The sequence below is a fragment of the Oncorhynchus masou genome, chromosome 9, assembly GCF_036934945.1.
Source record: "Oncorhynchus masou masou isolate Uvic2021 chromosome 9, UVic_Omas_1.1, whole genome shotgun sequence".
Lineage (NCBI taxonomy): Eukaryota > Metazoa > Chordata > Actinopteri > Salmoniformes > Salmonidae > Oncorhynchus > Oncorhynchus masou.
The window spans coordinates 63,194,815-63,220,228 of NC_088220.1; the positions used below are offsets into that span (position 1 = coordinate 63,194,815).

At 43.1% G+C, this 25,414-nt stretch overlaps 2 protein-coding genes across 3 annotated transcripts; both read right to left on the reverse strand.

The window, feature by feature from the left end:
* Window positions 1–5,116: 5,116 nt before the first annotated feature.
* Window positions 5,117–13,552, reverse strand: LOC135546440 (ras-related protein Rab-34-like). 2 transcript variants are annotated; one of them, XM_064974863.1, is made up of 11 exons: window positions 11,189–13,552; window positions 10,627–10,730; window positions 9,582–9,673; window positions 9,372–9,437; window positions 9,071–9,172; window positions 8,916–8,980; window positions 8,730–8,781; window positions 8,548–8,629; window positions 8,055–8,145; window positions 7,786–7,893; window positions 5,117–5,976 (listed from the first exon to the last, which is right to left on the reverse strand). In XM_064974863.1, exons 2-11 carry the CDS (start codon window positions 10,699–10,701, stop codon window positions 5,912–5,914), a joined length of 798 nt encoding a protein of 265 aa, XP_064830935.1. In that variant the 5' UTR covers window positions 10,702–10,730; window positions 11,189–13,552; the 3' UTR covers window positions 5,117–5,911. The 2 variants fall into 2 exon arrangements, with proteins under 2 accessions (XP_064830935.1, XP_064830934.1); XM_064974862.1 differs by having other exon boundaries at window positions 9,372–9,440.
* Window positions 13,553–15,202: 1,650 nt separating this feature from the next.
* On the reverse strand, window positions 15,203–20,350 carry LOC135546442 (TLC domain-containing protein 1-like). Its single transcript, XM_064974864.1, has 4 exons — window positions 19,768–20,350; window positions 18,071–18,153; window positions 16,730–16,812; window positions 15,203–16,008 (listed from the first exon to the last, which is right to left on the reverse strand). The coding sequence occupies exons 1-4, from the start codon at window positions 19,971–19,973 to the stop codon at window positions 15,604–15,606; spliced, it is 777 nt and encodes a 258-aa protein (XP_064830936.1). The 5' UTR covers window positions 19,974–20,350; the 3' UTR covers window positions 15,203–15,603.
* Between the last annotated feature and the right edge of the window lie 5,064 nt (window positions 20,351–25,414).

The window sequence follows — 25,414 nt, forward strand, 5'->3', positions numbered from 1 at the left end:
TTGAGAAGTGCACTTTTCATGCCGCCTCTGTCCCTTTTCTCGGTTCCGTTATTTCCGCTGAGGGCATTAAGATGGATCCCGCTAAGGTCCAGGCTGTCATTGATTGGCCCGTGCCTAAGTCACGCGTCGAGCTGCAGCGCTTTCTTGGCTTCGCGAATTTCTATCGTCGTTTCATCCGTAATTTCGGTCAGGTGGCAGCTCCCCTCACAGCCCTTACTTCTGTTAAGACGTGCTTTAAGTGGTCCGTTTCCGCCCAGGGAGCTTTTGATCTTCTTAAGAATCGTTTTACATCCGCACCTATTCTTGTTACACCTGACATCTCTAGACAGTTTGTTGTTGAGGTTGACGCGTCAGAGGTGGGCGTGGGAGCCATTCTTTCTCAGCGCTCCTCTCTGACGGCAAGGTCCATCCTTGCGCGTTTTTCTCTCATCGCTTATCGCCGTCAGAACGTAATTATGATGTTGGTAATCGCGAACTGCTCGCCATCCGCTTAGCCCTAGGCGAATGGCGACAGTGGTTGGAGGGGGCGACCGTTCCTTTTGTCGTTTGGACTGACCATAGGAACCTTGAGTACATCCGTTCAGCCAAACGACTTAATGCGCGTCAGGCTCGTTGGGCTCTGTTTTTCGCTCGTTTCGAGTTTGTTATTTCTTATCGTCCGGGCTCAAAGAACACCAAACCTGATGCTTTATCTCGTCTCTTCAGTTCTTCTGAGGTCTCCACCGACCCCGAGGGGATTCTCCCTGAGGGGCGTGTTGTCGGGTTGACTGTCTGGGGAATTGAGAGGCAGGTAAAGCAAGCACTCGCTCACACTCCGTCGCCGCGAGCTTGTCCTAGGAACCTTCTGTTCGTTCCCGTTCCTACTCGTCCGGCCGTTCTTCAGTGGGCCCACTCTGCCAAGTTAGCCGGCCACCCCGGCGTTCGGGGTACGCTCGCTTCCATTCGCCAGCGTTTCTGGTGGCCCACTCGGGAACGTGACGCGCGTCGATTTGTCGCTGCTTGTTCGGTCTGCGCGCAGACTAAATCTGGGAACTCTCCTCCTGCCGGCCGTCTCAGACCGCTTCCCATTCCCTCTCGACCGTGGTCTCACATCGCTTTAGATTTTATCACCGGACTGCCTTCATCAGCGGGGAAGACAGTTATTCTTACGGTTGTCGATAGATTCTCTAAGGCGGCTCATTTCATTCCTCTCGCTAAGCTCCCTTCTGCTAAGGAGACGGTTCAGATCATTATCGAGAATGTTTTCCGTATTCATGGCCTTCCGTCAGACGTCGTTTCAGACAGAGGCCCGCAGTTCACGTCTCAATTTTGGAGGGAGTTTTGCCGTTTGATTGGGGCTTCCGTCAGTCTCTCGTCCGGCTTTCATCCCCAGTCTAACGGTCAAGCCGAACGGGCCAATCAGACTGTTGGTCGCATTTTACGCAGTCTTTCTTTTCGTAACCCTGCGTCTTGGTCAGAACAGCTCCCCTGGGCAGAGTACGCCCACAACTCGCTTCCTTCGTCTGCTACCGGTCTATCTCCTTTTCAGAGTAGCCTCGGGTACCAGCCTCCGCTGTTCTCATCTCAGCTCGCCGAGTCCTGCGTCCCCTCCGCTCAGGCTTTTGTCCAGCGTTGCGAGCGCACCTGGAAGGGGGTCAGGTCGGCACTTTGCCGTAATAGGGCGCAGACTGTGAGGGCCGCTAATAGCGTAGGACCAAGAGTCCTAGATATTGTTGCGGTCAGAGAGTATGGCTCTCCACTCAGAACCTTCCCCTTAAGACAGCTTCTCGCAAGTTGGCCCCGCGGTTCATTGGTCCGTTCCATATTTCTCAAGTCATTAATCCTGTCGCAGTGCGACTTCTTCTCCCGCGCTATCTTCGTCGCGTTCACCCGGTCTTCCATGTCTCCTGTGTTAAGCCCGTTCTTCGCGCCCCCGCTCGTCCTTCCCCCCCCCCATCCTTGTCGAGGGCGCACCTATCTACAGGGTTCGTAAGATTTTGGACATGCGCCCTCGGGGCCGTGGTCATCAGTACCTAGTGGATTGGGAGGGGTACGGTCCTGAGGAGAGGAGTTGGGTTCCCTCTCGGGACGTGCTGGACCGTTCGCTGATCGATGATTTCCTCCGTTGCCGCCAGGTTTCCTCCTCGAGTGCGCCAGGAGGCGCTCGGTGAGTGGGGGGGGTACTGTCATGTCTTATTATGTCTGTTCCTGTCCTTTCTCTTCACTCTGTCTCTCTCTGCTGGTCTTATTAGGTTACCTTCTCTGTCTCTCCTTCTTCAGCTGTTCCACATCTCCCCTAACTAGCTCATTCACCCTTTCCCACCTGTTCTCTCTTTCCCCTCTGATTAGGTCTCTATTTCTCTCTCTGTTCCTGCTACTTTCGGTGTCAGATTCTTGTTTGTGTTTTTCATGCCAGAAGCAAGCTATCGTCTCGTTTGCTTCCACCTTGTCCTATCCTGTCGGAGTCTGCCTGGCAGGTGCATCCTGCACTCTACTAACGTTCTTTTGTTCTATTTGACAACGTCGGAAGAGGATCTATGCCGTTCCTGTTTTTTCATTAAAAGAACTGTTTTCTGTTAAAACCGCTTTTGGGTCTTCACTCAAGTACATAACAATGTTACCCTAAGAGTTGTGTAAGGTTGGTAGAATCTTATTAAAAATGATTTACATCTGTAATAGCTGCCAAAGGTGCTTCCATCAAGTACACTCAGCAACAACAAAAAAATGTCCCTTTTCATGAGCATGTCTTTCGTAAAAATCCAAATAACTTCACAGATCTTCATTGTAAACGGTTTAAAAACTGTTTCCCATGTTCAATGAACTCATAAACAATTAATGAACATGCACCTGTGGAACTGTCGCGAAGACTGAGGGCTTGTAGGCCTGTTGTAAGGCAGGTCCTCACCAGATATCACCGGCAACAACGTCACCTATGGGCACGAACCCACCATCGCTGGACCAGACAGGACTGGCAAAAAGTGCTCTTCACTGATGAGTCACGGTTTTGTCTTACCAGGGGTGATGGTCGGATTCACATTTATCGTCGAAGGAATGAGCGTTACACCGAGGCCTGTACTCTGGAGCGGGATCGATTTGGAGGTGGAGGGTCCGTCATGGTCTGGGGCAGTGTGTCACAGCATCATTGGACTGAGCTTGTTGTTAGCATGACAATGCCATCAGCCATACTGCTCATTCTGCGTGTCATTTCCTGTAAGACAGGAATGTCAGTGTTCTGCTATGGCCAGCAAAGAGCCCAGATCTCAATCTCAATGAGCACGTCTGGGATCTGTTGGATCGGAGGGTGAGGGCTAGGGCCCTTCCCCCAAGAAATGTCCAGGAACTTGCAGGTGCCTTGGTAGAAGAGTAGGGTAACATCTCACATCAAGAACTGGCAAATCTGGTGCAGTCCATTAGGAGGAAATGCACTGCAGTACTTAATGCAGCTGGTGGCCACACCAGATACTGACTGTTACTTTGAGTTTGACCCCCCCTTTTTTCAGGGACACATTATTCAATTTCTGTTAGTCACATGTCTGTGGGACTTGTTCAGTTTATGTCTCAGTTGTTGAATCTTATGTTCAAACAAATATTTACACATGTTACGTTTGCTGAAAATAAACGCAGTTGACAGTGAGAGGACGTTTCCTTTTTTGCTGAGTTTATTAACATACAGTATGCAATCAATGCAGATTTGACACCAATGCTCCTTATAGGACACATCACTGCACTCTAAACTCCTGTAAACTGGTCATCTCTGTATACCCGTCGCAAGACCACTGGTTGATGCTTATTTATAAAAACCCTCTTAGGCCTCACTCCCCCCTATCTGTGACATCTACTGCAGCCCTCTTCCTCCACATACAACACCCATTCTGTCAGTCACATTCTGTTACAGGTGTAATGAGTATGATGGGAGACAGAGTGCTGGTTTCAAGCGCAGGGCACAGCAGGTGTTTGTTTAATAAAGGACAACAGGAGAAGGCAGGTACCATGATCCAGGGAAGGTCAAACACAGGGAATCCAAAAAGGTAACAGTACAGGCAGGGGGAAAGGCTAATAACATAGTCCGGGATATCAGGCAAGAGGTTGATGACAGGAAATCTGATAGGCAAAAGTATAGGCAGGGAATAGGCAAAAACATTGTTAGTGAGGACAGCCAAAAACTACGACACACGGGAGGACTAATATGGCCATAAACAGCGCTCCGACTAGACTGTGGACAAAATCAAACAATATCTCACAATGATGGGGTACAATGAACTAAACTAAATAGTGTGTGTAAATGACATACAGGTGTGTGAACAGGTGATCGGGATCTGCGTTCAGGGGATCCATGTGTTTTGAGAGTGTGAGCTGAAAAGTGAGCTGTGTTCATAGGATCTACGTGTTTGAGAGTGTGAGATGGAAGCAGACATTGTCCTATATATACTGTATACCTATTTTTTTCACCTTTATTTAACTAGGCAAGTCGGGTAAGAACAAATTCTTATTTGCAATGACAACCTAGGAACAGTGGATTAACTGCCTGTTCAGGGGCAGAACGACAGATTTGTGATTTGTACCTTGTCAGCTCAGGGATTTGAACTTGCAACCTTCCGGTTACTAGTCCACCGCTCTAACCACTAGGCTACCCTGCCGTTCCTGACTAGCCTGGTTAAATAAAGGTTAAATACAACAACAATCCTAATGTTGTATTTCTTAGTCATTTAGAAACAGCAACAAAAATAACTTTGAAAAAATGGAGTAGGTCGTGTAGATTGACAGGAAAAAATATTTAATTGAATAAATGTTTTGTATTTGTATTTTAAGGCAGCAAAATGTGAAGATTGTGCAAAGGGTGTGTAGACTTTCACTAGCGACCTTATGTATTATTGTTTCATATTAAGAGGCCCTGGCTAATATGACAAACAGTTATAAAACATAATTGAATAACAGATTAGTGACTCATCCTATATAGGACTTTTAATAATAACTTTGAATTAGTCTAATTAAAGGTAAACAGCAGTTTGATTTGATACAAAGCAGTGATTTTAAAGCTTTAAATCTATATTTTGAGCCAAGTGTAGTAGTTTCTGATACACAGTATATCTTTATAGAGTCAAAACTTACATCTGCAATTAAACATATTAGAAGAAAAAAACGTAAATAATCTTTATTGTCTAAAAGGACAACTAGACATATGTATGTACATTTCACTCTGATTATGATATTCAACTAGAGGGATAATATAAGAACAGTCATTCAAATATTGCATATAATTCAAAATGAATCATTCTCAGTTATATTATTGTCTCTAACGTAGATGAGGTACATCTGACTAATACACATCTCTCATACTGTATGAACGCCTCTGTGCTGCTAAAAATAGGACTATCCAAACAATGAAATCATACTCCTGAGCTAGCATAATATAACCTCCCAGGATGGAGTCATGAGTTTCCATCTAAGCTATAGTTACAAATTGTGCAAAAAACATATAGCATGCAAACAACACTAGACAAAACACTGTAAAAACTCTAATAGTCCTAATGGTGGTGTCTTAAAAATATCCATATTAGGTATTTGTAGACATCCATGATTGTCCATACTCCATAGCCATTTAAGCAGTGACGCGATAATCTGTCAACACTCAAAAACTGGAATTGTACAGTATGGAGTGCAATGACATAGAGGAAATTATATTCCGAAACTATAGATAGGCAAAAATAAGCCAAACACCACAGGAATCCACATCCAACCAAGGAGCTGTTCTTTCCGGGCCAGCAGAAATGAAAATCAAATGTCTGTGGAAGCAAACGTCTCTGTCCAGTCTGCTAGCTCTCACTGCAAATTCCATGAGTCTGGGAGTGGTCCGTGGTTCTCAGTTTCTCTTCTGAGTAAATTATGTCTTTTGCTTTGGTACCTTTTAACTGTAGTAGTCACGTGTTTGTCTTCATTGACAACAGTTTGACTGTTTCTTCTTTGATGTTGCATACACGTTTGAATTACTGTTAATTTCTGAAACAAACAAATAAACTTGCATGAAAAAAGGCTCTTATGTGTTTCTTATGTTACTCATACAAGGGCCTGTCTGTAACCTAGTCAGGGTTAACATGGCGAGAGAAGTGATGTTATTAATGTTACATACAGTGGCTTGCGAAAGTATTCACCCCCTTGGCATTTTTCCTATTTTGTTGCTTTACTACCTGGAATCACAATTTTTTGTGGGGATTGTGTCATTTGATTTACACAACATTCTTACCACTTTGAAGATGCAAAATATTTTTTATTGTGACACAAACAACAGAAAAAAACAGAAAACTTGAGCGTGCATAACTATTCACCTCAGCAAAGTCAATACTTGGTAGAACCACCTTTTGCAGCAATTACAGCTGCAAGTCTCTTGGGTATGTCTCTACAAGCTTGGCACCACTACCCACTGGGATTTTTACCCATTCTTCAAGGTAAAACTGCTCCTGCACCTTCAAGTTGGATGGGTTTCGCTGGTGTACAGCAATCTTTAAGTCATACCACAGATTCTCAATTGGATTGAGGTCTGGGCTTTGACGAGGCCATTCCAATACATTTAAATGTTTTCCCTTAAACCACTTGAGTGTTGCTTTCGCAGTATGCTTAGGCTCATTGTCCTGCTGGAAGGTGAACCTCCGTCCCAGTCTCAAATCTCTGGATGACTGAAACAGGTTTCCCTCAAGAATTTTCCAGTATTTAAGCGCCCTCCATCATTCCTTTAATTCTGACCAGTTTCCCAGTTCCTGCCAATGAAAAACATCCCCCACAGCATGATGCTGCCACCACAATGCTTCACTGTGGGAATGATGTTCTCGGGTGATAAGAGGTGTTGGGTTTGAGCCAGACATAGCGTTTTCCTTGACGGCCAAAAAGCTCAATTTTAGTCTCACCTGACCAGAGTACCTTTTCCCATATGATTGGGGAGTCTCCCACATGCCTTTTGGCGAACATCAAACGTGTTTGCTTATTTTTTTTCTTTAAGCAATGGCTTTTTTCTGGCCACTCTTTAGTAAAGCCCAGCTCTGTGGAGTGTACGGCTTAAAGTGATCCTATGGACAGATGCTCCAATCTCCGCTGTGGAGCTTTGCAGCTCCTTCAGGGTTATCTTTGGTCTCAGGGTTATCTTTGGTCTCTTTGTTGTCTCTGATTAATATCCTCCTTGCCATGAGTTTTGGTCTGTGAGTTTTGGTGGGTGGCTCTCTCTTGGCAGGTTTGTTGTGGTGTCATATTCTTTCCATTTTTAAATAATGGATTTAATGGTGCTCCATGGGATGTTCAAAGTTTCTGATATTTTTTTATTACCCAACCCTGATCTGTATGTACTTCTCTACAACTTCGTCCCTGACCTGTTTGGAGAGCTCCATGGTCTTCATAGTGCCGCTTTCTTGGTGGTGCCCCTTGCTTAGTGGTGTTGCAGACTCTTTGGCCTTTCAGAACAGGTGTATATATACTGAGATCATGTGACACTTAGATTGCACACGGGTGGGCTTTATTTAACTAATTATGTGACTTCTGAAGGTAATTGGTTGCACCAGATCTTATTTAGAGGCTTCATAGCAAAGGGTGTGAATACATATGCTAGCACCACATTTCCGTTTCTTATTTTAAGTATTTTTATTTCACTTCAACAATTTTGACTGTTTTGTGTATGTCCATTACATGAAATCCAAATAAAAATGTATTTAAATTACAGGTTGTAATGCAACAAAATAGGATAAACACCAAGGGGATGAATACTTTTGCAAGACACTGTAATGCTTGTTTCCATATTTTAACAGTGTACAGTTGTATACTCACTGATAACGTCCCCAATGTGCCTTGATCCACTCTTCTCTAGCTCTGCCAGAACGTTGGCCTCAAATGCCAATGATGCAATACGGAAGAAAAACTCCCTCACATTTTCCCCTACAACAAAAACAGAAGAAAAACATGAAGTCACATTTGTTCCTCAGATGTTTAAACAATTAGTTTATGATAATTGATAATACCGCCTTACAAACAAGTAGGCTGCATCCTATCATATTGCTACCAATCTCAACATTGATTTGATGTATTAGCCCACCCACCAGTCAATGATGACAAGACCCAATATTCTGCTTTGATTTCTTCAGCCAGTTCGATGGCATCCTGTTCAATCTGAGAGTACTGAGCAGGAGACTGAGGAAATAGCATAGAGAAGAGGAAAATACAAACCCAATAGAAAGAAACATACTGTATAATAATAATATACAGTATTCCATGCATTTTATACAGAATCTTTTTCAATATCTTAGTATCCAGTATATAGTCTGAACTTTGACTTCTGGAAAAATGCATTCCTGTGGTATGGTGTTTAATAAGACATGGATACTTGATGCCGTTGGCCTTTATCCCAAAAAAATCCAGATTTGACCTTCCCCTAAAGCAACAACATACCACTGGAACAGAGGTGAATACTGGAACAGTGGTTAAGAAGTGGCTAAGTTGTGTCCTCATCAAGAAGTATGATCTTGAAATGGAGAGACTAAAACGGATCAATTGTGCCTCTGAAGAATGTATATCAAAAGAGTAAACACATACACTTAGGTCTTTCTTTGTGCCCACCAGGAAAAGCTGGACATTGGTAGGATCATTCTCCTTCAAGGCATCTTCAAGCCACTGCCTGTGGATAAGCACAGTGACATTCAAAGAGAGTTTACAGAGCACACGTGCAGCTGAAATGCACATCCATAGTCATGTCAGGTGATTCTAATGTATTTTACCTTGCATGGCCCAAAGATGCCACATCATTTACATCGAACACAATAACAATAGCTGGAAAACAAAATTAACTTCATTAGTAAACTCAAACCTCATCACATCTGTCCCTAAGAACATGGCAAATTGTTATAGGTCTTAATGAATGATGTGGAGACATAAAAACTGTTCAAAAGAGAAACTCCCCTTACTCTGAGCTCCCCTGTAGTAAGTGGAAGCAATACACTTGAACCTCTCCTGCCCTGCAGTGTCCCACCTGTAGAGGAGAAAGATATTGGTGAGTGAAGGGACACAGGTTAGCTCTGGGGATTAATACTGTAGAACACACCATTAGAAAGAGACTCACAACTGTAAGCTGAAAGGCACCCCCAACACTTCAAACCGCTCCATCTCAAAGTCAACACCAATGGTCGCCTTGTAGTTCTTGTCAAATGCATCCTTGCAAAACCTAATGATAAAAGCGTGAAATATTAGGAAAATTGTCTGACAATCTGTACTTACAAACAACCTAGAAAAAAATACAACCTGCAGTATTCAAGTTTGCTGTACGCTGTGCATTCCATCTGGTTATTGATTCACCAAAACTGCCCAGTTGACTCATACTGCAATCAAGTACTACGCATCAGCAGTATCCAAGCTTTGCTTACCTATTAATCAGACATGTTTTTCCCACAGCCAGGTCACCAACCACTATGACCTTAGCAATTTTAAACCTACTGGAGGAGAAGGAGACTTTTACAGAGAGACAATCAAAGATCCCAATGAGACACAACATACCACCCTCATCCCCATAATGCCATAAGGTATATATCTAACCTGTATATCTTGAACATGAAAAGGTTTTGTGGCCTACCCACCCTACTGTGCCAGTGCGTTGCTCCTGGCAGGCAGTCTTCACTTTGGAGTTGAACTCATCTTTAGTGTGCACAGCAGCCTTTTTACTGTAAAACTAGATTAGAACATAATCAACACAGCTTTATGAGATTGGTGGCTTGGTAACACTTTACTTGACACCCAGTGTCATAGCACATTATGGCATGGCCATAACTATGTCATAATGTGTCATAACAGCTAACATAACCTGTCATAACACTGTCATGACCCATATATTTACACCTGTTGTGACATATGTTGCATTATTTTATGGCTGGTTATGACACCTACATAATAGTGTCAAAACTCACATTTATTCGAATTAGTTTTTGCCATGCCAAGACATTTCCTTTCGTTTGAAAGTTTGTTTCTTAAATCCTTAGTTTCGTTGATGTTGTAATGAATTCTTCAGTCATGTTTTTTTCATAATATTTTGAATAACTTGCAGAAAATGCACTTTATGACACTGTCAAGAAGCATTATGACCATCATAACCATATAAGCCAGATAGGCCTATCACGTACTGTACATGCCCTTATGTCAGTTATTAGTCTCAAAGTGGGTGTCGGGTCTTGCTCCTGAAATCACCTCCTGCATTCATCCCACTCATCAGCAACAGAACATTGGGGTAGGTGAATGTCTGACATCAACGTGTGCACAATTACAATGATCATTTAATATGGTCAATTGCAAAAAAAACATAACATAAACATACTGTTGACACATAGGCTATGGTGTAATAGAATGTTTGCCTTGTGTGGTAGGTTTTGACACTCTTATGTAAGTGTCATAACCAGCCCTAAAATAACACAATATGTCACAACAGGTCTAAATATTGTCATGATAGTGTTATGACCATATTATTACAGGTTATGACAAGTTATGTCAGCCCTTATGACATGGTTATGACCATGTCATAACGTGTTATGACGCTGAGTGTCAAGTAAAGTGTTACAGGTGGCTTTGCAAGCTCAGACAAGGTTAACACATTCAAATGATTGTTTTACTGATAGCATGTAAGATGCTTACCTGAGGAAGCTGAGCAATGATGCGGTCCCTTCGAACAGGAGGCAGCACACTCATGGATGGCACCCGGACAGACATTAGGCCAAGATAACAGTGATCAGAGAGACCTACAGGGTAAAAAGAAAAAACAAATAAGGGGGAGAGAGAGATTTAGGTTTTATTAACATGAAAATTTTGAGCAAGAGTAGCCTATGCCACGTGGTATGACAAGCCACTACATGATTAGCCTATGAGTCAGTCAGTAGCCAGTAACTCCTACATTCTGGAGATGATCCACTAATCTCTATTTTAATCCTATTGTTCTGTGCACAAAGACAAATATTTACTGGAAGCTGTTTACAACAATATAGCTAATTCATATTGAATCGAGAATAGATTGTAAAAAATAGTCTTGCTGCTTTTTTATAATTGTAATCATGCTCTCCAAGAACCAAAACACGTGGACAAATTGAAACATGACCTCCCAAGATGGTTAAACAAAACCGAAGTTTTGTCTACAAAGGCTAAATAAAAAAGCTGCTAACTGGAACAGAGTCCAAGCGGGGATGTCACTGGACTTACATACCTTGTAACGGGTCGGGATGGAGTTCTTTCGTCACGGAGCAGTAACAGTTTTTCAGTCAATAAAAACAATGCTTTGACTTTTAGTTTGGTTTCTAGATTTGAGGATTTCACATAAATTAACCCCAATCTTTCCAAAACACGCACCGTATTTGCTTACACCAAATAGACTCGATCTACGGAAGTGAGTGGGGAAAAACGTAGTCTGCAAATGATTTCGTTTTTTAGGCGGACCACTGACTCTGACTCACCTCCAGGTTCTAGTTAGAATTTGGGAAGTATGTTCAGCGCGGGTCGAGTCCCCCTGGCGGCAGATATCATTGGACACAGTGTAGCACAAACAGGCATTTTTTTTGCAACATTGTTTATTATACAGAATCATGTAGGCTACAATCCAACATTATAGTCATTGGCACCCTACTCCGATGACAGAACGCTGGGTTTTCTGACCTTTGATAATTACTATAGACCTACGTTGCTTTGCCACTTTTTCTATATTCTATGGTCATCGACACTTCCTGTCTCGTGGATACAGGGAGGTGACTGTTGTTTTACCAGTAGTAGCCAATGGAAAATTACAATTAGGCAGGATTTTAACGCAAAATCTTGCAAATTACAGTACATTTGGTTTTGAAGATTAATTTCTGGAGGTGGTCTATTCGTCTTGCATTTGCAACAGCATTCATAAACTATTTAGTTCAGCCTTTCTTAAAGTGGGTCGCGGACCTGTTAATGGTGGGTCGCGACGAATGAGAGTAAATGAATAATTATTTCATTAATTATTGGAATTGATTTAGCCAAGCGCATCTGCGCTCTCTGTTCGGTGCGCTCTCTGCTTAATCTTAAACAGGAGGTCTTTGTTCAGTTTGGCAGCTGCGCGAGTGTGCTTCGCGATTTACCGGATCTTTTTTTCTGCCGTATTCTTGAAGATCACTCCGCGACACATACGATGCAGCGCTGTGGTTCAGCAGCAGATGATGCGCTGTCTGCCATCGACTTGTCATTCCCACACGCCATCACTCGCCGCTGTCATCAAATGGACGCATGCTAGCTACAAGTTCTGACTTACTGAGCTCAATTGTCATGAAACGCATATACAGCGATGAATTTCTTTCTCTTTCATACAAACGTATATATAACGAAGAGCGCCCACAATGTGTTTTGTGTGTGGAAAGGCTTAGTAATGAGTTTCTTAACGAACAAAATAATAAAATGACACGTATTGACCATACATTCACAGCATGATGGTAAACTCTGGGGGTTATTTCAAAATGGCATAACGTAAATTCACGTAAGCCTTGGTCCGTACAATTGCCCTTATTTTAGCGCCCCAAAAACGTAATAATTCCAGATCAACTGTAATGTTAATACTATTGTAAAGCACAATTTCTCCCCTTTCCAACAGAATCAATGACATGACCTAAACGCTGCCCGTTTCTGCATAATTCAAGCAGTCAATGAGCCCTTCCAGTCTTTTTTTAAATGGCGGGTGGGGAAGCGAAACTAATGCGTGATAGTGAGAAGGAGAGATGTTGTGTGGGAAAATTGCTTTTTTTCACTGATCTGTCCAACTTATCGCCTCTAAAATGTAAATATAACACTATAAAGAGTTTATATAATGTGTCATTACATACCTATTTGAATGTGTCAAATTTGAATCAGGTTTTTAGGGCGGTGCTAAAGTGATCTTCGAAGTAAACAGTGGCTTTGAGAATGATGATCGCATGCAATGATGACGAAAAAAATGACTAGGTATCCCCCCCTTACCCCCTTCACTGTCCATTTCTTGTTTTTAAAGGATGATAGAAGTGCTACACCTGGTGGAGAGAGGCTGTAAGACAGAATTAGTTGCCTTATGCATGCTGTACGTTACGACATGAGACGTCAAGATGTAACGGAGGGTTACCATTTCAACGCTTGAATGGAAACCTAGTTCACACCCCCGATTTTGACATCAACACAGTCGCTACAGTCCCATTGGTTTTCTTTGTAGCCTCATTTGAATGTTGCGGTTGCACACATTTGTACTGAATGGGGTGAGTTTACATTAATGCTTCAGGAAACAGTGCTTCGACAGTGGAAAAGTAAGTTAGCTAGTAAGCTATTGCTGTCATTTTATAACAGGTGGTGGATGATAAGCAGAAATAAGGGAGTACGAACTAACTCTCATAGTAGTAGATGTTAGTTTCTCTTTCAAACAATCCGCTGGCCTTGTACACAGCTAATAGCCAACATTCGCCAAAGCAAGCTAGCTACTGATAGTGTAACCCTAGTAACGGTACAGATGAAGATGAAAGATGATAAGGCCAGTACATCTTACTGTAGAAATTATTGTTGAAAACTACTCTAGGTTGGAACTGTTGCTGTTAAAATACAAAACAAGAACACGGGGTGGCAGCATCATGTTGTGGGGGTGCTTTGCTGCAGGAGGGACTGGTACACTTCACAAAATAGATGGCATCACGAGAAAGATAAATTATGTGAATATATTGAAGCAACATCAAGACATCAGTCAGAAAGTTAAAGCTTGGTCGCAAATGGGTCTTCCAAATGGACAATGACCCCAAGCATACTTCCAAAGTTGTGGGAAAATGCCTTAAGGACAACAAAGTCAAGGTTTTGAAGTGGCCATCTCAAAGCCCTGACCACAATCCTATAGACAATTTGTGGGCAGAACTGAAAAAGTGTGTGTGAGCAAGGAGGCCTACAAACCCGACTCAGTTACACCAGCTCTGTCAGGAGGAATTGGTCAAAATTCACCCAACTTATTGTGTGAAGCTTGTGGAAAGCTACCCGAAACGATTGACCCTAGTTAAACAATTTAAAGGTAATGCTACCAAATACTAATTGAGTGTATGTAAACTTCTGACCCACTGGGGATGTGATGAAAGAAATAAAAGCTGAAATAAATCATTATCTTTACTATTATTCTGACATTTCACATTCTTAAAATAAAGTGGTGATCCTAACTGACCTAAGACAGGGAATTTTTACTACGATTAAATGTCGGAAATGGTGAAAAAACTAGTTTAAATGTATTTGGCTAAGGTGTAAAATTCCGACTTCTACTGGAACTATACACTACTTTTATTTGCAAAAATATAAGATTGCCTACTTCACCAATCATTTTATTTCTTTTTCAGCATCAGACCTGCCTCATTCACACTTGAAACATTGTTGCGTTTAATATGTTAAATTACTCTTTGTTACCATATGACCCCAAAGTGATAATCTGTTCTTGCAATTTGTAGAGTCTATGGCATTTCAAATTTACATAACTTAATCTAAACTACTTAATGAAAAATGTACTACTTTTTCAAAGTAACTTTAGTTACATAAACTATATTTTTCTTAAGGGTAGCTTTAGTCCACCTTCAGTTCTTCTACTGTGAAGTAATTGGTATCTTCTCCAACATTGCATCTATAAACATACAGTACGGGCTATCTAGGGAAGGTTGTTGAGAAGGAACTGTGGTATAGGTACTACTATAACTTACCAAAACCCATTGCTAACCCATCCTCTGGACCTGTCTGTTTTGGTTTGGTTCACTTTGATAAATAATTCAAAGATAAATATAAGTGATTCTTGTAACCTCAAGAAAATGTAGACCTGGCCGTACATTCAGCTACTTTCAACGGGATACATGCATTTCACTATGTTAGATTTATGGAATGAATGGTCGCTGTTGTAAGAATGCTGGTCAACCACGTATTGGTGTTGACCTGTTAAGACCAAGCAGGGAAGATTGAAAGTTTGTTACAATGTCAAAAATATTGACTGTACTATAGTTATGAATAGTATATACTGTATATATAACAAAATCCTATTAGTGGAAATTTCAATAAAACTATGTTGCTAAGCTACAGCTGACAGAGTTTGTGGGGTGGGATGTACAACACCAAGGTGATGCCTGATATATCTTTGGCAGTTTGTTTCTCTACTGTATATATTCACAAAATTATGTTAAATGTATAAGTATTTTTTCTGTTAAAGAGCATTCCACATGAATCACATACATTCTTATATTTTAAATAAATGTATTAGCCATGATCAGAAGCAAAAGTGGCACAGTATCCTGGAGGTAAGTTAGTAGGATTCTCCCAGCCAGTGTGAATGGACCAGTCTCTAACTCTATGCTGCACTGTTTGGGTGTCCGTGAGAGATCTTCAGCCACAGTGGGCATAATCATCAGTAGAGAAGCATCACTATAGGGAATGTACCACTGTCCCCATCCTTTCCTGGCTGCCTCTCACTACAACACGAGCTGTTGAGAGACAGAGCTCTGTTATGGTTGTTGTTGTGAAGACAGAGCTTGACAATGCAACCAGATGAGACGTCTTGATGAGGAATGATATCAGTAAGCGAACAAAACAAAAGGCAAACACAACCGCCAGTTTACAGCCATGTCGCTCTCGGTGTCATTCAGTGAGGAACTTTTTGATGTTGTTGTTATGGGTGCCATTTAGCACCATGCTAGGCCTGCTCCGGGGGAAGAAGTCGGCACGGAGAAGACGATAAAAGTAGATCAGGATCATGGTGTTCATGAGGATCATGGTAATGAGGAAGTAGCCTCCTTTGTCCATCCAGGAGTAGTTCTGGACGATGTAATACGTGAGGTAGAACTGTGCGCTGAGGCGGAAGACGACATATGTGAAGACGTTGAGGAACTTGTTGATTTGGTACAGAGGGGACGACTGCTGTGATGCTAGCTTCAGCATTAGCCTCAAATGCAGGGTGACACTGTTAACCTCCACAAAGAGAGCCACCACAGCACCGGCCACGTAGAGGTGCGAGTACAGAGAATACAGGAAGCACCAGAGCACCTGAGGAAGGGAAGGACAGAGAGAAAGGGGTTAATAATATATACCAATGGCACTCTGCCACCTTACAGCAGTAAGGCTATTGGGATACCGTAATCTTTGCAATAGTAAAACTGGGGGGGAAACTTTATATTGAATTTATTGAATATATTGTATGATTAATGGATCACCAGAAAACACTATCAACCAACTAGTGGTCTTTAGGTGTTCCAGTATGTGCCATGTTAGAGAAGTTGGGACATACATGCCCACTGACTGATCAGAGACACAGGGAAGTGCAGCTCAGTGTGTGCCTCTGATCAGAGGCAAGATGCACTGTGTTCAACACAACACAGATCCCCCCCCACACAATGGTGGGTGTTGTTCCCTTGCAGGGGACAGACACACTGGAGCATTCATTTAGAATAGGCCCTCACTGTGGCACCTTTAAAATTCCACTACTGACATATTAAAATCCCCCAAGGAGGAGTGCGATATCTCTTAGCACCATTAAAATTCCTTCACAGCTCACATTGTTTCACTTCCATAGGAGTGAATTGTGAGTGTGAGCGCAGCGATCAGTCTGGTTTCACAAGGCCATAAAACAACATTTAAATACGGTGTATCTAACCTTCAGACACAATCTACCTGTAGCTGCTATAACAATTTACCTATGGTCTCGTTTTTAAATTATCTTACCAGGTAGTAGGTACAAACTGAAACAATAAAAAGTCAATTATCTTACCAGGACATGATGAATTAAGAACTCCCAGGATCCTCTTGCGTGTCCAGTTAGGATGATGTCACCTGCATCCTGAACAAAGTATCCTGTCAAAGGAGAGTAAAAATCAATGCTTCAGTCTCTCTAAGCCTTTTGGAGTGCCCTAAATCTAATTTTATTCATCACATAAACAGGTGTAGACTAACAATGAAATGCTTCATTATGGACCCTTCAAAGAAATTCAGAGAAAGAAAATGGAGAAACAATAGAAAAGTAAAACGTGTAATAATAAATACACAATGAGTAACAATAACTTGGCTATATAATGTACATGGAGTATCAGTACCAAGTCAACGTGCAGATATATTAGATAGCTCTTAGATACAGTATCTAATCTTAGGCCACGTTCCAATGTGCATACCAGCATACCCATTTGAGTGCATGCCCAATACATTGCTTCAATCCAAATTCTATGCAGTGTAGATATTGGAACAGAGCCTGAGATTCTATTTCTATGGATTACTTATCAAGGTCCAAACAACGGATGAAGGCCATCGAAATGGTTGATAACAGTGGTACCAGAAAGAAATGGTCAGGACTTCCCTGTCCTATGTACATCAGTGTAGAGAAATATATTGAACTGTACTGGCATAGTCCATCCTAGTTATCATATGTATTACACTTGATAGGCAAACACAGAGAAACCGCTTTAGACTGGATTTCAAAATGAGTGTTGTGTGAACCTCTATACATGCCAAACTGTCTCAATGGAACGGAAGGTTTGTGGTTGTCAGGCTGGCTCTCCTTAGACCTGCATGCATGAGAGACACACGGAATAATAACACCCAACACTAGTCACATCTTGTCATCACATCTTTCAGCAGTGCTATTGACTGCTGGGTCTTTAGGGGATTAGTTTTGGTGCCCATAGCGATCTGAGGGTGTGGCCCATCCCCTATTTGAGCCCGGTGAGATGGGCGGATCTGCATTGTTCATTCTCTCAACCTGGTTGCCACTTAAATGTGGGAGAGTATCTAGTTTCCCAGGATATACCAGCTTTTACTAGAAAAAGGGGGTGAGGGGGATAGTATAGTGTGTTCTGTGTGAGCAAGTGCTCCGAATTCATTCCATGCCTTTTAACTTTTTTTTATTTATTTGATCAAGCCAGACTGAAGCCTTTATTATAAAGTTCAACATTGGAGTGAGAGTCTCAAAATAGCATGTTTACAGATTCTCCACGATGAACCCTACTCTCCCATGCCAGTGGTAGTCAATGTTCATAGTTCAATAAAGGTGAACTGGGAATGAATTAACTATTTCACATACAGCTCTTTTAGCAGCCATCTTAAAGGGGTAGTGACTGACCTGATGAGATGCAGATGAGTATGTAGGCTGGGGCCGTGTAGAAGGAGTGAATGTTGGTTGCCATCTCAGGCCAGATGAAAACACTGGAGAGGACAGGGATACATGGTTATGGACAGTTAGGTCTGAGATCTTCTCATTCAGACGCACATGGCTCACTCCTGTAGCACATGGTTTCCCAAACTCAGTCCTGGGGCCTCCCCTGAGTGTAAAAACCAAAACGTGCATCCAGGGGAGGCCCCAGGACCAAGTTTGGGAACCCCTCCCGACTAAGCACACACTTAGTATCACTATCTGGTAACATATTCTCCTGCTTCTTTATGAGATGATACATGCCTTAACAAGGTCTAAAGCAAAGTCTATGGTAAGACATAACATTCCCTTGTTATTGAGTAACCTGGTGCTTTCTAGCAGGTCAGGGTAAACATGTGTATGGCAATAATCAGTGAACTGCATGAACAGCTTGTCCAAGCAGCTTGTTGAATATAGCTGCTTTCAATTTCTTATGAAACAAGTGTTGATACATCTATTAGTACACAGCCTGCCAATGTATGTATGTGTTGTAGTCAGCGAACTATACAAGTAGCATAGCTATATGTAAAAAAAAAAAAAATGTTTTAAATAATGTATACTTGTACTACAAAAACAATGTGTGTAACAATTAAATAACAGCTTTTACGACAGTCTAGCCAGCAGGTTTTTCCAGTTCACCTACTTGCTCTCTTTGAAATAGGCTACTTCACAAGCTTATGACTGAATCGTAAAAAATAAAAATGTCTATGGCGTGACACTAAGGTAGGCTAATTGACTTGAGTGGATTCTCAAGAATTAGGCTATTTTTCTAATGTCAAAACAGATGTGCTTTCTAAACTGCCACAATCTGAATCTGATTAAGGCGCCATTGTTGCTGACTCAATATTTGGCTCACCTCTGACACATATTGATAGTTATTAACTACAAAGGGGAACATTTACTGCCCTAATCAGCTACTCTAAACTACAAGCATGACATTAACACATCACCATGCTCATCTAGACCACAGCCTGTCGTTTTCAAATGAGAACAAATTAGTGATAGTGGGCAGAATAACCAAGGAGGTGGGCAGAGCCAAGCACGAGCTAGCGAGATCCTACTGGTGTGTTCTAGCCTACATTTGCATATTTCCATTAGGGAATGCTTTCTCTGTGAAGTGAGTGTGTGCAATAATTCAATTAGCCTTTGCACTCATAACTCGCACAATTTCTAAAACCTTTGGTAAAGTCTACAAAACTCAGTCCACACTGTTCGTAACAGATTCTAGTTTTGTGAACAGAAAACTGTAGAGATCAAATGTTTCGTCAATGAGAAAATTTGCACAATGTCGGACAAAATCCATCTCATTCCATATTTGGTAGTGAGTGAAAACGCCAAGCGGATGCTTCACATTTATACATTTGGTGAAATATCTGTCTCATTGTTCTATCTGTGGTATTGCAGAGCTCAACAAGTATTTATTTCCCGAGGATGCCATTTTGTAAACTGTACTGTGGTATTTAACTCCCCACTTGAGAATGCCTTAGTCTCCCCACTCCTTCCCCTGTCTCCCCCATCTCCCCCGCCAGTCAGTGTTACTGCTCTGCACCACACACCCTTAAATAACACAACATCATGTGGATCCACTATGAATTAACAATGGTGTCCCAGTGCAGAGAGTGACTCACCAGGTCACAGCCCAAGTCCCTGTCAGGAGGGAGTGGACCATAGAGACCGAGAGGTTCCTCCACTTCCAGGAGCGGAAGTCATCCACCGCCACCGCTTTGGGAACAGGCAGGTTCTGTAGTAGTCGGTGGGCCACCCGGAACATCAGAGCGCACACCAACACAGACAGTCCAGGGTGCCGCTGCAACACAGGAAGCAAGGCCTCCATTTTCTTCTCCTATCCCTCTCTCTCTTTTTACTCTCTTTTTCCTTGTTCTTCGCCTGTTTCACGTCAGCTGCTTATCGCCACGGCTCTTCTCACACCTCCACGGTCCGTTGGCGAGTACGTGTGAGGGGAGAGATCTCAGGACAGTCACAGCTCCAGGTGTTTGAAGGGAGTCAATGTTCTAGATATTGTATTTCCCACTTGTGCTTTCAGAACTACTCACAGAGAATAGGTGCAGCTTGTCTCACGTTTCACACTTCCTAGGCTCAGAGGGAGGCAAGCTAGGGCTCATTCCAATTCCACAGATTTGTTCCCCCTCTCGTAGTGTGTTGCCACTCAACCAGTCTGTTCGTGTCTGACTGTGACTCGAGAGAAGGGGGAGTGGTGTGGGTGGTGGCCTACTTCCAGAAAACCAGAGAATCAAGGGAGGGGCCACTCATCTTACTTCACAAAACACAAACAAGAAGATTGAACTATATGACAGGGCTAAAAACATTATCAGGGTATATATTGTTAACTTACTATGAAACAATGTTTTTTGTTTCTATGGAAAACTATCACCATCACAGGTCAGGCTGTATAAAATGTGAATTTATGAGGTTTGATACAAAGAAGGAATTTCTCAACTTCAATTGAATTTGTTAGCCAATGAGAGCACATATCTGAAACAAAATTATTTCTCACTAAAATGAAAATACAAATCCAGCAACTAGTTTGTTTAGACTAACAGCTAACTTTGGAAAGACTGAAACTCGATTAGTGAGAAACTGTGCTGCTCCATAAACCATTGTTCTCCCATCACTTTTTCTATAAACAGAGCACACACTCCCCACAGCTGGCCTCTCTGGCCCCTGTGGGGGAAGGGGAAATGGAAGTGAGGAGGAGGGTGGAACAGTGGCAACATCCCAGGGCATGCACACTCAAATCAAATCAAACGTTATTTGTCACATGCATCGAATTCAACAAGTGTAGACCTTCCCGTGAAATGCTTACAAGCCCTTAACCAACAGTGAGGTTCAAGAAAGAGTTTAGAAAATATTTACCAAATAAACTAAAGTTAAAGATAATAAAATGTAACAATAAAATACCAATAACGAGGCTATATACTGGGGTTACCGGTACAGAGTCCATGTGCAGGGGTACAGGCTAGTCGAGGTAATTTGTACATGTAGGTAGGGGTGAAGTGACTATACATAGATAATAAACAGCGAGTAGCAGCAGTGTACAAGACAAAGGAGGGGGGTCAATGTAAATAGTCCAGTGGCACATTAATTGTTCAGCAATTGTATGGCTTCGGGGTAGAAGCTGTTAATGAGCCTTTTGGTCCTAGACTTGTATCTCCAGTAACGCTTGCGGTGCGGTAGCAGATAAATAAAGTCTATGACTTGGGTGTCTGGAGTCTCCAACAATTTTTTGGGCTTTCATCTGACACCAACAAGTATTTAGGTCCTGGATGGCAGGAAGCTTGGCCCCAGTGATGTACTGGGCTGCACGCACTACCCTCTATAGCGACTTATGGTCAGATGCCGAGCAGTTGCCATACCAGGCAGTGATGCTGACTAGAACCAAAAAAGAAATCCTGACGAGAACCAACATTTTTTTTGATCATATTACTTATGCTAGCCTCCCTACACTGGCTTCCTGTCAAGGCAAGGGCTGATTTCAAGGTTTTACTGCTAACCTACAAAGCATTACATGGGCTTGCTCCTACCTATCTCTCTGATTTGGTCCTGCTGTACATACCTACACGTACACTACGATCACAAGACGCAGGCCTCCTAATTGTACCTAGAATTTCTAAGCAAACAGCTGGAGGCGGGGCTTTCTCCTATAGAGCTCCATTTTTATGGAACGGTCTGCCTACCCATGTAAGAGACGCAAACTCTGTCTCAACATTTAATTCTTTACTGAAGACTCATCTCTTCAGTGGGTCATATGATTGAGTGTAGTCTGGCCCAGGAGTGGGAAGGTGAACGGAAAGGCTCTGGAGCAACGAACCGCCCTTGCGGTCTCTGCCTGGCCGGTTCCCCTCTTTCCACTGGGATTCTCTGCCTCTAACCCTATTACAGGGGCTGAGTCACTGGCTTACTGGGGCTCTGTCATACTGTCCCTGGGAGGGGTGTGTCACTTGAGTGGGTTGAGTCACTGATGTGATCTTCCTGTCTGGGCTGGCGCCCCCCCTTGGGTTGTGCCGTGGCGGAGATCTTTGTGGGCTATACTCGGCCTTGTCTCAGGATGGTAAGTTGGTGGTTGAAGATATCCCTCTAGTGGTGTGGGGGCTGTGCTTTGGCAAAGTGGGTGGGGTTATATCCTTCCTGTTTGGCCCTGTCCGGGGGTGTCCTCGGATGGGGCCACAGTGTCTCCTGACCCCTCCTCTCTCAGCCTCCAGTATTTATGCTGCAGTAGTTTATCGGGGGGCTAGGGTCAGTTTGTTATATCTGGAGTACTTCTCCTGTCCTATTCAGTGTCCTGTGTGAATTTAAGTGTGCTCTCTCTAATTCTCTCGTTCTCTCTTTCTTTCTCACTCTCGGAGGACCTGAGCCCTAGGACCATGCCTCAGGACTACCTGACATGATGACTCCTTGCTGTCCCCAGTCCACCTGGCCATGCTGCTGCTCCAGTTTCAACTGTTCTGCCTTATTATTATTGGACCATGCTGGTCATTTACGAACATTTGAACATCTTGGCCATGTTCTGTTATAATCTCCCCTCGGCACTGCCAGAAGATGACTGGCCACCCCGCATAGCCTGGTTCCTCTCTAGGTTTCTTCCTAGGTTTTGGCCTTTCTAGGGAGTTTTTCCTAGCCACCGTGCTTCTACACCTATATTGCTTGATGTTTGGGGTTTTAGGCTGGGTTTCTGTACAGCACTTTGAGATATCAGCTGATGTACGAAGGGCTATATAAATACATTTGATTTGATTTGATGCAACTGGTCAGGATGCTCTCGGTGGTGTAGCTGTATAACCTTTTGAGCTCTCTTCACAACTGTCTTGGTGTGCTTGGACCATGATAGTTCATTGGTGATGTGGACACCAAGGAACTTGAAACTCTCGACCCGATCCACTACAGCCCGTCGGTGTTAATAGAGGCCTGTTAGGCCCAGCTTTTCCTGTAGTCCATGATCAGTTCCTTTGTCTTGTTCATATCGAGGGAGAGGTTGTTGTCCTGGCACCACACTGCCAGGTCTCTGACCTCCTCCCTATAGGTGGCCTTATCATTGTCTGTGATCAGGCCTACCACTGTTGTGGCATCAGCAAACTTCATGATGGTGTTGGAGCCATGTTTGGACACGTAGTCATGGATGAACAGGGATTACAGAAGGGGACTAAGTACACACCCCTGAGGGACCCCAGTGTTGAGGATCAGCGTGACAGACATGTTGTTGCCTACCCTTACCACCTGGGGGTGGCCCGTCAGGAAGTCCAGGAACCAGTTGCAGAGGGTTTAGTCCCAGGGTCCTTAGCTTAGTAATGACCTTTCGTGTGCACTATGGTGTTGAACGCTGAGCTGTAGTCAATGAACAGCATTCTCCCTTAGGTGTTCCTTTTGTCCAGGTGGGAAAGGGCAGTGTGGAGTGCGTTTGAGATTGCGTCATCTGTGGATCAGTTAGGGCAGTATGCGAATTGTAGTGGGTTTAAGGTATCCGGGAGGATGTTGTTGATGTGAGCCATGACCAGCCTTTCAAAGCACTTCCTTGCTACCGACGTGAGTGCTACGGGGCGGTAATCATTTAGGCAGGTTGTCTTCGCTTCCTTGGGCTCAGGGACTATGGTGTTCTGCTTGAAACATGTAGGTATTACAGACTCAGTCAGGGAGAAGTTGAAAATATCAGTGAAGACACTTGACAGTTGGTCCGCGCATGCTTTGAGTACACGTCCTGGTAATTCGTCTGGCACTGCGGCTTTGTGAATTTTACATTTACATTTAAGTCATTTAGCAGACGCTCTTATCCAGAGCGACTTACAAGTTAATTTTTACCTTTATTTAACCAGGCAAGTCAGTTAAGAACACATTCTTATTTTCAATGACGGCCTGGGAACAGTGGGTTAACTGCCTGTTCAGGGGCAGAACGACAGATTTGTACCTTGTCGGCTCGGGGGTTTGAACTCACAACCTTCCGGTTACTAGTCCAACGCTCTAACCACTAGGCTACCCTGCCGCCCCGTGAATGTTGGACTATTTAAAGTCCTTGCTCACATCGGCAACTGAGAGCGTTATCACGTAGTCGTCCAGAACAGCTGGTGCTCTCATGCATGCTTCAGTGTTCAAATCAAACTCAAATTTTATTTGTCACAAACACATGTTTAGCAGATGTTAATGCGAGTGGAGCAAAATGCTTGTGCATCTAGTTCCGACAATGCAGTAATAACCAACGAGCAATCTAACCTAACAATTCCACAACTACTACCTTATACACACAAGTGTAAAGGGATAAAGAATATGTACGTAAAGATAGTTGAAGTGTACCTATGATGAAAATTACAGGCCTCTCTCATCTTTTTAAGTGGGAGAACTTGCACAATTGGTGGCTGACTAAATACTTTTTTGCCCCACTGTACATATGAGATGAGTAATGTAGGGTATGTAAACATAAAAGTGGCATAGTTTAAAGTGGCTAGTGATACATTTTTTACATCAATTTCCATCCATTTCCATTATTAAAGTGGCTGGAGTTGAGTCAGTATGTTGGCAGCAGCCACTCAATGTTAGTGGTGTCTGTTTAACAGTCTGATAACTTTGAGATAGAAGCTGTTTTTCAGTCTCTCGGTCCCTGCTTTGATGCACCTGTACTAACCTCGCCTTCTGGATGATAGCGGGGTGAACAGGCAGTGGCTCGGGAGGTTGTTGTCCTTGATGATCTTTATGGCCTTCCTGTGACATCGGGTAGTGTAGGTGTCCTTGAGGGCAGGTAGTTTGCCCCCGATGATCCGTTGTGCAGACCTCACTACCCTCTGGAGAGCCTTACGGTTGTGGGCGGAGCAGTTGCCGTATCAGGCGGTGATACAGTCCGACAGGATGCTCTCGATTGTGCATCTTTAGACGTTTGTGAGTGCTTTTGTTGACAAGCCAAATTTCTTCAGCCTCCTGAGGTTGAAGAGGTGCTGCTGCGCCTTCTTCACAACGCTGTCTGTGTGGGTGGACCAATTCAGTTTGTCCGTGATGTGTACGCCGAGGAACTTAAAACTTACTACCCTTTCAACTACTGTTCCTTGGAGTGGGTCTAGGGTGTCAGGTAGGTGATATGTTCCTTGACTAGTCTCTCAAAGCACTTCATGATGACGGAAGTGATTGCTGCGGGCGGTAGTCGTTTAGCTCAGTTACCTTAGCTTTCTTGGGAACAGAAACCATGGTGGCCCTCTTGAAGCATGTGGGAACAGCAGACTGGGATAAGGATTGATTGAATATGTCCGTGAACACACCAGCCAGCTGGTCTGCACATGC

Excerpts from the sequence above, each read along its gene's own strand:
- LOC135546440 (XM_064974862.1), bottom strand. The coding sequence starts at position 10,701 with ATGTCTGTCCGGGTGCCATCCATGAGTGTGCTGCCTCCTGTTCGAAGG. Across the intron at positions 9,674-10,626 it reads TCATTGCTCAGCTTCCTCAG|TTTTACAGTAAAAAGGCTGC; the intron begins GTAAGCATCTTA and ends GTTCTAATCTAG. Across the intron at positions 7,894-8,054 it reads GGTCTTGTCATCATTGACTG|GGGAAAATGTGAGGGAGTTT; the intron begins GTGGGTGGGCTA and ends TTTTTGTTGTAG.
- LOC135546442 (XM_064974864.1), bottom strand. The coding sequence starts at position 19,973 with ATGGAGGCCTTGCTTCCTGTGTTGCAGCGGCACCCTGGACTGTCTGTG. Across the intron at positions 18,154-19,767 it reads GGGACTTGGGCTGTGACCTG|TGTTTTCATCTGGCCTGAGA; the intron begins GTGAGTCACTCT and ends TGTCCTCTCCAG. Across the intron at positions 16,813-18,070 it reads ACTCATCTGCATCTCATCAG|GATACTTTGTTCAGGATGCA; the intron begins GTCAGTCACTAC and ends CTCCTTTGACAG.